A 17,175-nucleotide genomic window follows, 5' to 3' on the forward strand; every position below is an offset into this window, starting at 1 on the left:
CAGGTTGGCAACCAGGGCTTGGTTGGGGGCTTTCGGTCCAGTGTCCTGCAGTCCCACAGCAAGTAAGAGGCTGGCTGCCGGCAGAGAGGTTTATTTCACACTCACAGGCGCACGCAGACACAACAAGACTCCCAGCCAGAGCCCAAGCACTGGCTTCACCCCTCCATGCCCTGGGGCATGTTCCAGGGCAGAGTTGAGGGGGGCGCCCTGCACATGGCTTCGCTGTGCACAGACGGGAAGGCCGCCCGTTACAGGCAGTGGAGACCCCCTGGCCGCTGAGCACCTTCTAGCTCACGGGTAGTGGGTTTCTGTATTAGTGGGGCTGAGAGGTGTGGGGGCCCCTCCAGCCCCATTATCAGTGCACCTGAAGGTCCACAGCCTGTGTCCTAGAAGAGGGAAGAGGAAGGAAGGTGAGTGGGGCTGGGGATATGGACTGAAGTGCTGCGGGGCCTGGGGCCAGGGACATCCTGTGCAGAAGCTCCGGCCGATTTCCGGTCGTGGCCTGGCCTTCCCACAGCAGCCTCCACCGCGGCCCTGGTGGTCAGCGGCCCCTCCTTGCTGGCTGGCTGCCTCTGCTGCCCCGTACCCCACACTCATCAGCCTGAAGTTAGTCCCCGCGTGCCACCTGCATCCTGCCATAACCCTGCCCGCCTGGGCCGGAAGTGTTCAGATTGGCTGTGTCTGAAGTTAGTCCCCGCGTGCCACCTGCATCCTGCCATAACCCTGCCCGCCTGGGCCGGAAGTGTTCAGATTGGCTGTGTCAGAGGCTAATGTACTGAGTACGCAGATCACGATGTGTCCATCACATCTGGAACACTCCACCAGCTTGCAGTGCTGTAGTGTGTGAGGGTCTGGTGCAGCTCAGCCCATTTTCTAGGTGGGCATCTGCGAAGTCGAGGGGGCTCCGCTGGGTCTCCCTGCTTTGAGGAGACTCAGACCACTCCCTGCCTCCTGGGGAAATGGCAGATCTGGGGCAGGGCCTGGCCTTGGCCTGCTGGTCTTGGTGGCACTGAGCTTGGTCTGGAAGGGGTGGGGGAGCGTCTGGGCTCACTGGGCCGGGGCATTGCTGGCAGTGTGGATGGGAGGCTGCAGGGTGCTGCCTCCTGTGGCTTAGTGCCCCGGAGCTAGAGAGCAGTGCTTGGTTGAGTCCTGCCAACAGCTTCCAGATCCTCACCCTGGCCAGCACCCAGGCCAGCTGGGGAAGGCAGAGGCTGGCAGGGCCCATGGGGGGTGCTGTTCTCAACTTTGGTGTCCACTGAGTCCAGAGGCTCCGGCCCGGGAGGGATGCAGCCTGGCAGCGGCGAGGCTCTCACCAGGGCCTGGAGAGGGTGAGATCCTAAGGCCACGGGGGGCCAGGGAGAACCCATCCTACCTCGGATGAGTCGGGTGACCGGACAGCTAGAGAACGTGGTAGACCCAAGACCCCTCAGTGCTGAGCCCATGGAGGATGCCCCAGGCTGGCAGGGCTGGGGAGCAGAGGGCCGGTCTTAAGACAGGTGTGTCCAGTGCTGGTGGCAAGTCCTTGTGGCTGCCCGGTGCCACTCCGTGTGTCTCCTGTCCTTGGGTGGTCAGAGCTCTTGGAGATGTTGGGGGCTCAACCTCTTGCATGGGTGTCCTGCTGGGCGCCGGGGCCCGCCACTGGCCCCTGCTTGCTCCGTGGTCTGAGTTAGCTCCTGATCCACTGAGCAGGCCGTCAGCTGCCGATCTACCACGCCTCGATACCCAGGCCCTGTTCCGAGGCCTGGAACAGCTGCTTCCGAGGAAGGGGCTGCCTGCAGGGAAATCCGCGTGCTGTGCAGCCTGAGCTGTGCCCAGGGAGGGCTCTTCAGTGGGATTGGCAGTTGCCGTGCCCTGAGTACAGGCAGAACTGTGTGATGCCTGAATGTGAACCTAAAGTTCAGAAGATTTGGAAAGCTCTGGAATGTGTTGGGTTTTTTCCCCCAAAATGGGTCCTAAGGAGGGTAAAGTGACATGTTTCAAGTTGTTGGAGCAAAGTGGGTCTCTGACGGATCTCGGCCTGAGGGTGTGGGGCACAAGGCCTGGCAGCCCTTCCAGGGCAGGGTGTGTTTTCCCACCAACTGCAGAGCCAGGATGGACGTTCCTCGGAGGGACAGTCCTGCTTGGGAATGTTCCTGGGCTGTGAGATCCACTCGTCTCTTCTGGGCAGGTGGTTAGCACCTATCGTTTTCCCCTCACTTCCCCCCAAATCCTTAAGTCCTTTGGTCCATTTCATTGCTGCTTTTGGGAAGGGCCAGATTCCTCAGGGCCTCAGTGGCAGAACCAGCCTGAGGTCGCCTCCCTGCCCATGCGTCACCACAGCCCCAGGGCAGGTGAGGGGAGCCGGGGTGGCTTGGGTTCCTGGCCTTGGCACCTCCCTTTGGGCGGCTCTGGAGCGTGGCTGGGCGGTTGGTACAGGAGCCACAGGCCACTGCCTTTCTGATTGGGGGGACCCTAACATCCTGGAGCGGGTTGGGGCAGGATCCATGGTCCCCTCGAGGTGGGAGGTGGGAGGCTGAGGCGGCGTGGGCAGGACACTGGATGGCGGGTTCACAGGGACAGCCTGCAGCTCCTGCCCCAGCTGGGGCCCAAGACCGTGGGCAAGGGAGGAAGGGGGAGCCTAGGCCGGGGGATCCTGGGGACGGCACGGGCCGGGGGCCAGATGTAGTCCCCGAGCCCAGCCAGGCCTAGGGCCACAGCAACCCCAGGGCGCCAAGGGCGCCGCCCAGCACGAGACAGAGACTAGGGCTGCGCGTGGGTCCAGCGCCTGAAGTCCACGCCCGGTAGCTGTAGATGCCGGGGCCGGTCCCGTTGCCTCCAGGCACCCCGTCCTCGTTGTCCTCCAGGCCGCGCTCCCCGGGTCCCGCGGCCCTTCTCCAGCCCGAGCCCGCCGCCAGGCCCGCGGCTGCTCCCGCCGCCGCCCCAGCCGCCGCCCCTGCCGCAGCCACGCGCAGGGAGGAGCCAGGGGCACCGTAGCGCGGCGCCGGCCTCACGCGCACCCTCGAGGTCCCGCGCGCGCCCCCGCGAACCCCTCCCCGGGCACTGCCCCGCGCCCCTCCGCGGCCACCCTTGGCTGCGCCGCTGTCGCAGAGGAAGGCGGCCGCCAGTAGCAGAGCCCAGCACGTTGCGGGTGCCCAGTTCATCTTGGTGGAGCCAAACCTGCGGGAAGAGCGGGAAAGGGCCCTCAGTTTCCATGGAGATCGGGCCCCCAGGGGCGGAGGGCTCGGCGCTGGAGAGCAGAGGGACCCTCGGCTTTTGTGGGATCAGGGTGCCCCCAGCATCTTGGAGGCCCACGCAGGCCTGGGGGGCGCGGTTTAACCTCTAGCATCAGGGACTTAGGCCTGGGGGAGGCGCTGGGAAGTGGCGGGTGGGGCAGGAGGGTTCTGCAGCTGAAGGTTGTGCACCTGGATTGGGGGCGTTGAAGCGGGGCAGGAGCGCCGCGGTGGGAGTGTCCAGGCCTCGGGGGGCGTCCAGGTCCGGGGGGTATGGGGCAGGCCTGGGGGAGGGCCGCCATGCTCCTGGGCTCTGCACGCGTTGCTGGGATGCGAGGTGGGGGGAAGCATGGGGGCAGGGGTGTTGTGTTTGGAGGATGCGGTAGCGGGGACCAAGTGCTGGCTCAGATAAGGGTCTGGAGCGGGGACGGGCCGTGCCTGGGCCTGTCGCCCACCTTTGGGGCCAGAGCCTGGGTGCGGGCCTTGCAGGTGCTGCGGCTGTCAAGCGGCTGCTGACACCGTGCGGACCCCGCCCCAGCAGGCCCGTACCCCAGGGACGGTCCCTCCCGCGCACTCCCAGCGCTCCATGCCGTCCCCGGTTGCCTAATTCAGCACCTGGCGGGGGACAGGATGGGGTCGAGTAGCGGGGTCGCCTTCGGACGCGGCTATCCGGGCGATAGCTGCATCCCCTGCCTGCGCCGCCCCTCGCTCCCCGGCTCTGTACCCGCCCCAGCCTCCCGGCCTTACCCGCCACGGACCTCGGTTGGAACCGCGCGCCGGAGTATCCGCCCAGGGGCCGCAGCCAAGCGGGAAGGAGCGGGCGGGCGGCGGCGCAGATCCTCAGCCTAAGCACGGAGCCGAGGCGCCTGGGTTTTGCGCGAGGCCTCCGCCCTGGGATTGGGGCGGGCAGTCGCGGAGGCGCATCCCCGGTGAGCCGGTGGGAGGGGAAAAGGACGTCCCCATTCCCCATCCTCGCGGCCTCCCGTCCTCCGTCACCAGCCCCCTCCGTCTCCTGCATCACAAGGTCCCTTCCCCGCGATCCCCCGCGACCCCCGCACCCGGCCCCGTTCCACCCGCCCCGCTTCCTTCCCCTCCACACCCTGGTCCCCACCTGGGCCCATCCGCCTGTGAGTCCCGGTGCCCGGGGATGAGGGCCGAGGTCCTGAGAGGAGACGGTCCCTGTGCCGGCCCCACGGAGGCCCGAGCCCACCCCGCGGTCCCTACCCCGGCAGGTGCGGCTTCTCCCCTTGTTGTCAGCTGCGGGGCCGGGCAGGGACCTCCTCAACCTCGGACCTTGTTTCGGGGAGGATGGGATCGACTCTCGCGATCCCCAAAGGCCTGCCCCGACCCCTCCTGGGCCAGCTGCCTCCCTCCTGTGGGTTCTGATGCCACCTGGGCCCACGGCGTCTTCCCAGCCCAGGGCGGCCGCGCCTCCGGTGAGTTTCAACTGAGCCTGGCTCCGGGTGCAGCGCCCGCGTGGGACCTCTGCTGTCCCGTGTAGGGTTGCCCTGCAAATATGTGATGAATAAGTAAATAAATACTTTCTGTCTTCTAACTTGCCGGATATTAGAAGGAAACCAAGCTGTGCTTCTCATTTATAGCTACCGTTAAGGACTGAACAGAAGCTTAGCTTTCTGGGTGAGAGGGACAACAGTGTTTTTAGAACCTCTGGAAAGAACATGTATTTGAAAGTGACTGACAGGTCTTCTGGCCCTAGGGGGCCGCCTGAGCAGGTCCACCCAGCTTCCCTCCAAGACAGAAAATAAATTAACAAGGAGAACAGGAAGGGCCCCGGGAGACTCCAGACCGGACCGGGGGTGCTGCCCATCAGGCAGGACGAGCTTGGAAGGGAGGGGCCGCGGCCATGGGATGTGGAGGTGGAAGTGGGGGTCATCATAGATCTGCACACTCTGGTCGAGTCTCCCTTTCCGGTCACACAAAGAACAGCCAGCAGTGAGCTGCTTACTCTAAGGAGTCAAGGGGGTTCTTGGGCAACCGCTGGTGCTGGAGCCGGCAGTGGACAGCGCCACAGCCAGACCTCGCTTATTTTTGGCTCATGGGGAAAGTCTGTGACTGTTCCCTCCCCTGGCCCTGGGAGCGGATGTGTGACCACTCAAGACAGTGATGCGGCTCCTCTGGCTGTGGGCGGGAGGGGATGTTTCCCAGCACAGGCCCAGGACTGCCAGCTGAGAGGCTGGGAGGGGCGCCTCACCCCTAGGCTCTGTGTGAGAGGCCAAGTGTGGAGTCTCATGGGGAATCTGCCATGGGAGCCAGCGAGGTGGGGGCAGGACCCAGAGGGGAGAAGGGGTCCTGGGGATGCTGCGGGTCTGGATCCAGGGGCAGGAGCTGAGGTTCTGGAGCGAAACACTGCCTTTCATGGAAGCACGTCTTCCTGTCACCCATTGGCTTCATTGAAGGATGAAAAGTATCAGACATTCAAGGAGAGCTGCATCACATAAAAGAAAGACCAGGCAAAGAAACAGAAAATAAATGGATTGAGAAATTTGAATGACTCAGAGGAAAATTAAAAAAAAAACATACTCCAATCCATAGACTCAGACTGGGGACATATATTTATATAATAAGAACAGGAAACTGTGAAGATGGAATAAGACAAAAAAGGCACTTTTAAAATTAAAAAAATTATTGCCAAAAAAAAAAAAAAAAAAAAACCCAGAAGGATGGAATTGTACATTTAAGGAAATCTTTCTGGCAAAAAGGCAGCAAATATGAAAGAAAAGGAGATAGACCCAGGGGATCTGTTTTGGGCTCTAACATCTGACAGTTGTTCCAAGGCTGAGAGCACAGAATGGGAAAGGAAGGGGGAGGCGGTGCTCCAGCTGATTTATGATTCCGGAAGCCTTCTATCTTAAGATGTATAGGATGTATCTTAGGGTGTATAAGAGAAGCACAAGAGAAACATTTAGGCTGTGTTATGTTTGAGTAGAGACATGAAAGTTTTAAATAAAGCAGTAGCAAAATGCATCGAGCGGCGCATCAGAACAAATCACCATGATCAATCATGTTCAGGGTGGTTTTACATCGTAAGATATGTCAATGTGCTTTACCTATTAGTGGACCAAAGGTGAAAAATACGGTTTTCTACAGAGGAAGACAAAGCATTTGATTTCAATTAACATTCGTTTGTGGTGAAACATGTTGAGAAAACTCGTCATAGAAGTGAAATTTTTTCCTTGACAAAGGCTAATCTCAGAAGACATATGTAGTGGAGAGCTTTTAAATGTATTTTAAAAAATACGAACCAATGAAAAGATTGCCTACTTTCACCACTTCTGTTTAACACAGCATTGGCAGAGCTGCCACCAGGAAGAACACAGCACGTTGAAGGCACGGTGGCTCCTGCAGCTGCAGCCCTGAGGCCTGATTCTACCATAGAAGGCACAGTGGCTCCTGCAGCTGCAGCCCTGAGGCCTGATTCTACCATAGAAGGCACGGTGGCTCCTGCAGCTGCAGCCCTGAGGCCTGATTCTATCACAAGTGCTGCAGCTGGCAGAGGCCACAGGACATAGGCATAGCTGGTGAAACTTGCAACTGAGGGTGCCGGGGGCTCCTGGGAGAGCCTTTGTCCCCCCTAAGGCGAGGGGCTGTTCAGAACCTGTGTGCTCTTGTCCTTTCCCCCTTTTTCCTGCTGGGAGTGGGACTGGACTGAGGGTGGCTCCTGCCATTGGAAGCCCCCAGGATGCTGGGTCAGCAGCCAGGCGGGTGGAGGGCAGGGTCGTCCCCGGCACACAGGGTGCTGCTCTGCACTGCTGGGTGTCTCACCTCTCGCCCCTGTTTTAAGTAGGTACTCCCTAGACTTGCAGCCAGATGTGTAACTTAGACTTAAAATGGTAGAATTTCTCTACCAGAACAAAAAATAGCTTTAGAAAATATAAGATAAAAAGCCACTGATAGCCTGGCATGATGGCTCATGCCTGTAATCCTAGCACTTTGGGAGGCCAAGTCAGGCAGATCACCTGAGGCCAGGAGTTTGAGACCAGACAGGCCAACATGGTGAAACCTCATCTCTACTAAAAATACAAAAATTAGCCAGTCGTGGTAGCATGTGCCTGTAGTCCCAGCTACATGGGAGGCTAAGGCACGAGAATCACTTGAACCGTGGAGGTGGAGGTTCAGTGAGCTGAGATTGTGCCACTGCTCTCCAGCCTAGGCAGCAGAGAAAGACGACTCCTCTGGAAGAGAGAGAGAGAAAAAAAAAAGCCATTCACCACAGTCCACAACGTAAAAGACCTCTATGGAGAACATCAAAAAGTTATTAAAGAATATAAAAGAAAATCTGCATAAATGGAGCATGAACAGGATATTGCAAAGGTGACAGTTCACCACAAATTGAGCCATAAATTTAGTGAAATTACAATCAAAATCTTGGCATAATTTTTAAAAGGCTCTGTTATAAGCTGAACTGTGTCTCCCTCAAATTCATGCATTGAAGTCCCAACCCCTAGTACCTGCATTTGGAAATAGGACCTTAAAGAGGTGACTAAAGTTAAATGAGGTGAGGTGAGCTTGATGTCCTTAACAAGAGGAGCATAGGACCCAGACACCAATTGAGGCACAGCCCTGTGAAGATAGGGAGAAGACAGTGTCTACAAGCCAAGAAGAGAGGCTGCAGAAGAAACCAACCCTGCCAAACTGAGAAAACAAATTTCTGTTGTTTAAACCACCCTGTCTGTGGCGCTTTGTTATGGTAGTAACAAAATAGTACAGAACCCAAACGTTTCTAAAGTCTGTATGGAAAAATAAAGGCCTAAAATAGCTATTAATAAAATAATTTTGAAAAAGAAGATCAAAGAAGAGCAAATCACCATGTCATATTCAGACATTGTAGAAAGCCATCGTTATAAAACAACCCAGTCTTGGCAAGGATTAGACAGAGACCAACACGAGAACAAGGATACCATTAAGAAACTTGTGTAGGAACCGGTCCATGTCTACAGAATAAAACAAGATTGAGAATTTTGGTAGAGAATGGGAAACTAAAATGACAAAAAGGAAAGTCTAGAATAAAAAAATACATTTTGAAACACAGAAGATTAGACATGGCTAGAGAGAGAATTAGTAACCTGGAAGATCAGAAAATAATCCAGAAAAAAAAAAAAAGAGCATGCAGAATAGGATGTTAGGAGGCAGAGGGTACACTATAAAAAGGCCTGACGTGCCATGTAATATTAGAACCAATGGAAGAAGAGGAAGAATGAGGTAGAGGTAATATTCAAAGAAGTAATCACCAATAATTTCCAAAAACTGATGAAAGAAATTAAATCATGAATTCTAGAAGCATTAAAAACTCCAAGTGCAATAAATACAAAATGAAGCATACCTAGGTAAGACAGCTGTAAACCAAACAACTTCTAGAAGCAGGGGAAACTCAAGTTACTTGCAAAAGAGTAAAAGTAAGACTGGCAGCTGACGTCTCAACAGAAAGAGGGAGTGGGTGGCAAAGCAGAAATGCAGTTTGTCAAGTCCATGTTCCAGTGTCACAGAGCTGACTGTGAATGGTGGTTAGAAGCTAAGAGGCAGCAGATTAATAATTGGCATGGATAAAAAATAGATACCATGCAAATACTAACTAAAAGGAAGCCAGTGTAGCTATATTAATGCCAAAGTAGACTTTATGACTTAAAAGTTGAGGTAAGGTTTATGACTTAAAGGTTGAGCATTATTAGGGACAAAGAGTAATGCTTCTTAGTAATGAAAGGTTAAATTTTCCAAGGTTAAATGTTTCCAAAACATTTCTAAATCTGTATGCATTTCATGACATAACCTCAACATATACAAAACAAAAATAGTAAGAAAAAAGATTTACAGTGAAAACTCATTGACATAAATTTAAAACTCACACACAACATCATGCATCTGTTGAGTACCTCGCTCTCCAAGTACACGTGCTGAATGCATCACACTGGGTGGCTGTGATGAGGGAGGTGGGATGGGAGCATGGAAAAACCGTGAAATCAAGCGAGGGATACCTCCCCACAACCAGGTGCTGCAGCCCAATAGTAAGAGACGTGCTCGGTCAACTTAGTTTCTGCCTTCAAGCACCAGAGAGAAAAGGCACAGAAACCTGGTAAGGGCACGTCATCTATTCATTAGACCCATCAAATTTTCAATAAATGGACACAAAATGACGTTCTTGTTTCTGAGGAAAGGGGGCACCTATGTGTTTGGTGGTGCTACCTGGATGTGCCGGAGCCCTTTGCTGACCTGGCCTCAGGTTCTGCTCTGAGGAGCTGGGACCTCATGGCAAGGAGACTTCCCTGTGGGCCCGGAGGACCGGGCTGAGTGGCTGGCCTCCACAGCAGCTGTTCATCTGAGAGGGTCAGGTCCGTGAGAGGGGGCTTCCTGTGAGCTCCAGGCCCAGCTTCTCCTGGGCCGGAGGCTCCCGGCTGCCATGGCGAGGCACTGTTCTGGCAGTGCTGAGGCCCAGGTCTGGCATCTCTGCCCCTCCCCTTCTCATGGAGATGCTTGCCTACGGCTGCTCTGTGCTCTTGGCAACTCTGACTCTGGGTGATATGGGCGAGGGTGGGGCTTGCTGACTGCCCTGGTGGGAGAGGGCTGTGGCGGCCTTGGGGGGTCACCAGTGTCTGTGAGCACAGGGAAGGAGGAGGAGCTGCAGCTGGTGCTTTAAAGGCGCAGGGCCTGGAGGAGTTTGGCCAGGGCCTCCCTGCAGTTCCCCAGGCAGATGATGGGTTTGAGCAGAGGATCCCAACCAAGTAGACCCCCGACACTGTAGCAGGATGAGCCACAGACAAAACTCCTCAGACACCGGATTAAAGAAGGAAGAGGTTTTTTTATTTGGCCGGAAGCATCGGCAGACTCGTGTCTTAAAAGCTGAGCTCCCCGAAGATAGAGTTCCTGGCCCTTTTAAGGGCTTACAGCTCTAAGGGGTTCCACGTGAAAGGGTCGTGATAGATTGAGAGCACATGTGGTTAGAGTGGGGGGTTAATCTTTTAACCTCAGGCCTGGTCATCAGTGGCACTGGCTGGTCTCGCCACTGACTTCATTCCTGTTGTTTTTCAACTTTTACTTCCTCCTCTTCAGAGACAGTAAGAGAAATGGCTTCTCTCCTCAACACCAGCTTGATGAGGTCAGAGGAGCCGCCACCCCAGGTGGGAGGCATGGGTGGGGAAGGCCTTTGGCTGCTGGGCCTTCCTGGAATCCTCAGCGACCTGGCCAGGATGTGGGCGTAGGACACCGTGGTTGCCTGCAGGGAGGCCACGAGGATCACCGGGGCTGCCTCAGAGACCAGCATTTCTATGGCAATGGTGCTGGAGCAAGACAGCCATAGTGGGGGTGAGATATCACAGAAGTGGTTGAGGACATCGGGGCTGCAGAGCTTCTGGCTGGAGTTGAGAGCCATGAACAAAAAGAAGCCTGGAGCTGTTGAGCCGGGCACTCTGGTGGGACTCCCAGAGCGATTTGTAAGGTGCTCTGCAGGCCCATGGAGGGACCCACCGAGCTGGGAGGCCTCCCCACACTCTGCTCAGTTGCAAATAGGGCTTTCCACGCAACCTTCCGTCCCGGTGACCTGACCCTGGGGACGCCAACCCGGGACAGGTCGCAGACTCAAGGCCCTTCCATTGAGGTTGGGGGCTGCTGAATGCTACCCAGCAGCTGCCTTTGGAACACCCATTTCATTTTCTTTCTTTTTCGATGCATGGCATTTATTCATCTATTTATAAAATAATACAAAGAGCACATAAACCCCTCAGCACAGGACATAGACAATTACCAAGCGATGAGCTTAGCTCCTCCCCTCTCCCACTCTCAGAGGTACCATTCCTTGGGATTCTCTGGCGGCTTTCTTGAAAGCACGTTGATGACCTGAAATACAGGCGGAGCTTTGCTGGGATTCAAGCTTCATAACCCAGAGCGCTGGGCTGTGCGCTGTCCTCTAGGTCTTGCTCTTTGGTGTCAAGGCTCTCCCTCTTCTCAGCAGCTGCACTCCGCTCACTTGGACACCTGTGTAATATTCCGTGGTGTGACTACACCCCAAGTCATAACACATTCTTTGTTCACCGACACCTGGAACGATCCCCAGTCCTCTGTCATTGCGAATGGCACTGGGTGACGTTCCTGTGCCAGGTTCCTGGTTGTCGTGTGTGAATATTTCTCTTGTAATCCACCCGTAAGAATGGGAATGCTGAGGTCAAACTTTACTCAAAACTTCCTAAGAAAATACCAACTTCTTTTCCCTATGTGGCTTCACAGCTCCTGTGGATCTCCCACCCTCTCCAGCAGGTGGTGTCGTGGAATTCTCAGTCTTGGCCACTTCAGTGGGTAAGAAGCAGCGTCTCATTGTGTTGGTGACTCGTATGTTCTTGCTTGTCCCACAGGTTTGGTATCAATGCGTGTTTCTGCTTCTGTGTGTCTTTTCCAATGGTGTCATCTTTTAGTAATTGATTTGTAGGGATTCTTTAGCCCTGTCTAAATTTCTTTGTGGAGGCAAAGTTTACACAGTAATGTGCTTAGTGTTGAGGTGATGGGTTTTGATAAATGTGTGTGTGCCTGGAAACCAGACGCATCAGGATGCCAACTTCTGTCACCCCACAGACATCCTGCATACCCTTTCCCAGTTAATCCCTGACTCTCGACCTTGAGGCAACCACTGCTGAGATTCTTTTCTTCATAGGTTTCGTTCATTCTAGAATGTAATATAAGTGGAACACACAATGTCCTCTCTTTCAACTCCAGTTTCTGCTCAGCGCAATGTTTTTGAGGCATATCCAGAGTTTGAGTGTTTGTTCCATTATTATATAGTCTCCAGATTATCTGGAAATGTGTTATTTAGTTTCCAAATGTTCAGAGATTTTCTGGAGACATATCACTGTTGTTCACTTCTATTTTAATTCCATTGAGATTAGAGAACATACTTTGTTTTAAATTTGAGATTTATTTTATGGCCTAGAATATGGGTCTCCATTGGTGATTGATCTGTGTTCTCCCAAAAGAATGTGCATTTTCTGTCGTTGGATGGCACATCTTGGAGATGTAAATCAGGGAAGCTGGTTAATAGTGATGTTCAATCTTTATTGAAATCTGTGGTTCTAATTGTGGATTTGTCTATTTTTCCTTGATGTTATATTGTTTTTGCTTCATGTATTTTCAGGTTGTTACTAGGTGCAAACCTCTTTAGGATGATTTTGTCCCTCTAAAGCATTAACCCCTTAATAGTTATGAAATGATTTCCTTTATCACTGGTAATATTTGTTATTCTAAAATCTACTTTGTCTGTTATTAACTCCAGCTTTCTTTAAATAGTGCACGATATATCTTTTACCATTATTTTACTTTAAACTTACCTGTGTCTTTCTTTTTAAATTGTGCTTTTTGTAGGCAGCATATAGTTAGGTCTTGCATTTTTATTCAATCTGATAATCTCTGGCTTTTATTTGGGGTATTTAACTATTTACATTTAATGTGATTATTAATATGATTACACTTACATCTACCACCTTACTATTTGTTTACTGTTTATCCTGTCTGATTTTTGTTGCCTTTGTCATGTTTTTCTTCCCTTTTTATGATCACATTTTATCTCCTTTGCTGACTATGACCTGTAACTCCTTTTGTTACTTTAGTGGTTGTTTTAGGGTTAGTGTATTCCTTTAACTTACCGTCATCTACCTTCAAGTGATATGTTATTTCTTCATGTATATTATACAAGCTATACAATAGTGTACTTCCATTTCTCTCCTACTGGCCTTTGTGCTACTGTGGTCATGCATTTTATGTTCATGTATTATAAATTCCACAATAAATTGTTATTATTTTTGTTTATACAGATACTTATCTTTTAAATAATAAGGAAAAGTGTGGTGTGTTTATTCATATTGGCATTCACTGTGCTCTTTATTTCTTTTTATAGATCCATATTTCCATCATTTGCCTTTTACCTGGAGGAATTCTCTAAATATTTTTTTGTAATGCTGGTCTGTTTGTGATATATTCCTTCATCTTTTGTAGGTATGAAAATGTCTCTATTTACCTTTTGTTTTTGAAACGTATTTTTGACCTGGCATGGTGGATCATGCCTCTAATCCCAGCACTTTGGGAGGATGAGGCGGGTGGATCATCTGAGGTCTAGAATTTGAGACCAGCCTGGCCAGCATGGTGAAACCCTGTCTCTACTAAAAATACAAAAAACTAGCCAGGCAGGAAATCTCTTGAATCCGTGAGGCAGAGGTTGCAGTGAGCCGAAATCTTGCCACTGCACTCCAGCCTTGGTGACAGAGTGAGTCTGTCTCAAAAAAAAAAAAAAATTTTTTTCCTGTGTACAGAATTCTAGACTGACAGTTTTTTTTTTTTTTTCTTACAGTCTTTAAAAGATGTGGCTCCACTGTTTTCTTGCTTGCATTACTTCTCTTGAGAGATCTGTGGTCACATTTATTTTTGTTCCTCTGGCTACTTTTAAGATTTTCCCTTTATCACTGGTACTGAGCAATTTAATTATGATGTGCTTTGGTGTAGTTTTCTTTATGTTTCTTATCTTGAGATTCATTGAACAACTTGGACTTAGGAGTTTGTAATTTCCATCAAAGTTAGAAAAATTTTGGTTATTAGTTTTTCTTGTTTTTTTTGAGACGGAGTCTCGCTCTGTCGCCCGGGCTGGAGTGCAGTGGCCGGATCTCAGCTCACTGCAAGCTCCGCCTCCTGGGTTTACGACATTCTCCTGCCTCAGCCTCCCGAGTAGCTGGGACTACAGGCGCCGCCACCTCACCTGGCTAGTTTTTTGTATTTTTTTAGTAGAGACGGGGTTTCACCGTGTTAGCCAGGATGGTCTCGATCTCCTGACCTTGTGATCCACCCATCTCAGCCTCCCAAAGTGCTGGGATTACAGGCTTGAGCCACCACGCCCGGCCTGGTCATTAGTTTTTCAAATACCTTCTTTGTTGATTCAGTTACATGTATATTAATCTGCTTGGAGTTGTCCAACAGTTGTCACTGATACTGTTTCACTTAAAACATTATTCTCTCCTCTCTCTGTTTTGTTTTTTGGTAGTTTCTATTGCTGTACCTTTAATTTATGTTTCCTTCTGCAATCTCTAATCAGATGGTTTGTTGTTGTTGTTGCTGTTGTTTTCTTGAGATGGAGTCTTGCCCTGTCTTCCAGGCTGGAGTGCAGTGGTGCAGTCTCGGCTCACTGCCACCTCTGCCTCCCAGGTTCAAGCAATTCTCCTGCCTCAGCCTCCCAAGTAGCTGGGATTACAGGTGCCTGCCACCACAGCCAGCTCATTTTTGTATTTTTAGTAGAGATGGAGTTTCACCATGTTGGCCAGGCTGGTCTCGACCTCCTAATCTTAGGTGATCTGCCCACCTTGGCCTCCGAATGTGCTGGGATTACAGGCATGAGCCACTACACCTGGCCCCAATTTCATTGATATTTTCCAAGAACCAGCTTTTGTTTTCATTGATTTTCTCTATTGCTATTTTTGTTTTCTATTTTATTGATTTCTGCACTGATCTTTAATATTTATTTTAATCATTTTCTGCTTAATTTGTTATTATATTTCTAGTTTCTTAGGGTGGAAACTGAGGTAACTGGTTTAAGACCTTTCTTCTTATACGTGTTTGGTGCTATACATTTTCCTCTAAGTACTACATTAGTAAACTCCAGTAATTCTTTTGATATATTGTGTTTATTTTCATTTCAAAACATTTACTAACTTCTCTTTTGATTTCTTCTTTGACTAATGGGTTATTTAGAACTGTATTTTTCCCAAATATCAAAATATTTCCCATATATCTTTTTCTTCTGTTGATTTCTATTTTTATTAATGTGGGCGGCAAGCCACCCAGGCGCCGAGGCAAGAGACTGAGGGCACAAGCTGTTCCAGTATAATAAAGAAAATACATAAAATAAGAATAGTTGTACTAGAAATAGATTATAGGTATAATGACATATGAATATTATTAATCATTAGTTTGTAGCAATTACTCTTTATTCCAGTATTATAATAATCCTCGCTCTACAATTATAACCTTGGAAAAACCTGGCCATACAGAGACGGAGGGGCACGTTGAGAAGTGACCGGAAGACAAGTGTGACCCCTCTGTTATGCCCGGGCAGGGCCACTAGAGGGCTCCTTGGTCTAGCGGTAACGCCAGCACCTGGGAAGGCACCCGTTACTTAGCTGACCTTGGTCTAGCCGTAGCGTCAGTGCCTGGGAAGGCACCTGTTACTTCTCCCTTTCCCCGGGGAAGTTAGAGAAGACTCTGCTCCACCACCTCTTGTGGAAGGCCTGACTCAGGCCCGCCCACAGCCATCCAGAGGCCTGAACGTCTCCCTGTGATGCTGTGCTTCAGCAGTCACGCTCCTGTTTGACTTTCATGTTCTGCCCTGTACACCTGGCTCTGCCTTCTAGATAGCAGTAGCAGAATTAGTGAAAGTACTAAAAGTCTTTGAAATGCATAGAAGAAATAATGGCATAAGCTGTCCTCTCTGTCTCTCCCTGCTTCAGCTGCCAAACAGGGAAGGGCCCACTGTCTGGTGGACACGTGACTCACGTGACCTTATCAACAATTGGAGATGACGCACAGTCCTTACCTGCCCCCTTTGCCTTGTATCCAGTAAATAACAGCGCAGCCTGGCATTCGGGGCCACTACTGGTCTCCGCGTCTTGGTGGTAGTGGTCCCCTGGGCTCGGCTGCTTTTCCTTCTATCTCTTTGTCTTGTGTCTGTATTTCTACGATCTCTCGTCTCTGCACACGAGGAGAAAAGCCCACAGGCCCTGTAGGGCTGGTCCCTACAAATTAGTATGTGTTACTTTCAATTCTTTTAAGTTTGAGACAATTTCTTGGCCTAGAATATGGGTTTATTGGGTAAATGTTCTGTGTGCTTGAAAAGAATGCGCACCCTGCTGTTTTTGGATGGAGTGTTCTGTAAACATCAGTTAGGCCAAGGTGGCCGTGCCGTTCATGCCTTCCATACCCTTCTGACTTGTTGCTTGTCCTGCCTCCTTGGATCTTGTAAGTGCAGCGGTTTTGAGTCTGTCTGTGGTGTCCGATGCCTGCGCTTCCCTGTCTCTAGGCCTGATTATGTTCCGCTGTGTGCTGAGCACTGTGATTAGAGACTGATTAGAGCTTGCTTTGATGCAGCCTTCCTTGAGTATCTTTGCTTGTTTTTACTTCTTCCAGACACATGGTGGGGGTGGTTGTCCAGAACCATGTGGCTCAATTCAGTCTACACTTGATGTTCCAACTGAAGGTTCAGGGTTGTCATGGTCACAGGGGCTGGGGCTTGTCGGGTTCATCCTCGTTCCTCGGGGGCATAGATGTGGGTTTCCAGGGCCACTGTGTTGGGAGGACCTGGGCTGGAGGGGCTGGCACGGGGCCCGAGTGCTGGGCTTGCCTCATTGGTGCCCGTGGGTTCCTGCCCGCAGCCCGGCAGCTCCTCGCTCACGTCTACCCCTGGCTGCTTTTGAGAAGATTAGACTCATCCTGTTGTCCTCCTGGAAAGGGAAGTTGTTTTCTCTGGACGTGTGGAACTCTCTCCTGCTTAGATATTGGATCTACTGGGCTAATTGTAAAACATACTTAGTCTCCATTTTCCATACCACATTTTGGTTTAACTTGTTGAGTGATTTCTTCCAGTCCTTCTTGAGTTTATTTCTGGCATCCTGTTTCCAATGTGTGAGTTATCTGTCTTTTCTTTCTCTGACTGTCTTTCTTTTCTTTTCTTGTAGTGTTCTATCGTTTCAAGGGTGCAAACTACATGTTCTGCTGTCCGTGAGGATATTCACGGATTTCACTGCCCTCTGTCTCCGTGTCCTGCAGCCTCTTCTCAGTCTCTCAGCCTCTGTCTGTCTCCCCTGTTAGGGGCTCTCGTCTGATGTCCGGTGACCCTTGGCTCTCAGCCCACACTGGAGAGATCCAAAATGCTGACCAGGCCCCGGCAGAGTCATCTCACTGGGGAAGCCCCACCCTCGCCTGCCAACATCACGCA

At 51.2% G+C, this 17,175-nt stretch overlaps 1 protein-coding gene and 1 long non-coding RNA gene across 2 annotated transcripts; one reads left to right on the forward strand and one right to left on the reverse strand.

Moving 5' to 3' along the window:
- Nucleotides 1-75: 75 nt before the first annotated feature.
- Nucleotides 76-4,123, reverse strand: SPRN (shadow of prion protein). Its single transcript, XM_065521679.2, has 3 exons — nt 3,968-4,123; nt 706-3,156; nt 76-625 (listed from the first exon to the last, which is right to left on the reverse strand). Exon 2 carries the CDS (start codon nt 3,138-3,140, stop codon nt 2,685-2,687), a length of 456 nt encoding a protein of 151 aa, XP_065377751.1. The 5' UTR covers nt 3,141-3,156; nt 3,968-4,123; the 3' UTR covers nt 76-625; nt 706-2,684.
- Nucleotides 4,124-4,456: 333 nt separating this feature from the next.
- On the forward strand, nt 4,457-15,892 carry LOC101866276 (uncharacterized). Its single transcript, XR_001493677.4, has 4 exons — nt 4,457-4,645; nt 11,442-11,510; nt 13,099-13,196; nt 15,692-15,892. It is a non-coding gene; the product is annotated as an uncharacterized lncRNA (long non-coding RNA).
- Nucleotides 15,893-17,175: the final 1,283 nt, after the last annotated feature.

Source organism: Macaca fascicularis, chromosome 9 (genome assembly GCF_037993035.2).
Source record: "Macaca fascicularis isolate 582-1 chromosome 9, T2T-MFA8v1.1".
Lineage (NCBI taxonomy): Eukaryota > Metazoa > Chordata > Mammalia > Primates > Cercopithecidae > Macaca > Macaca fascicularis.

What these genes read in the sequence shown, in the direction of transcription:
- SPRN (XM_065521679.2), bottom strand. Translation starts at nt 3,140, where the DNA reads ATGAACTGGGCACCCGCAACGTGCTGGGCTCTGCTACTGGCGGCCGCC.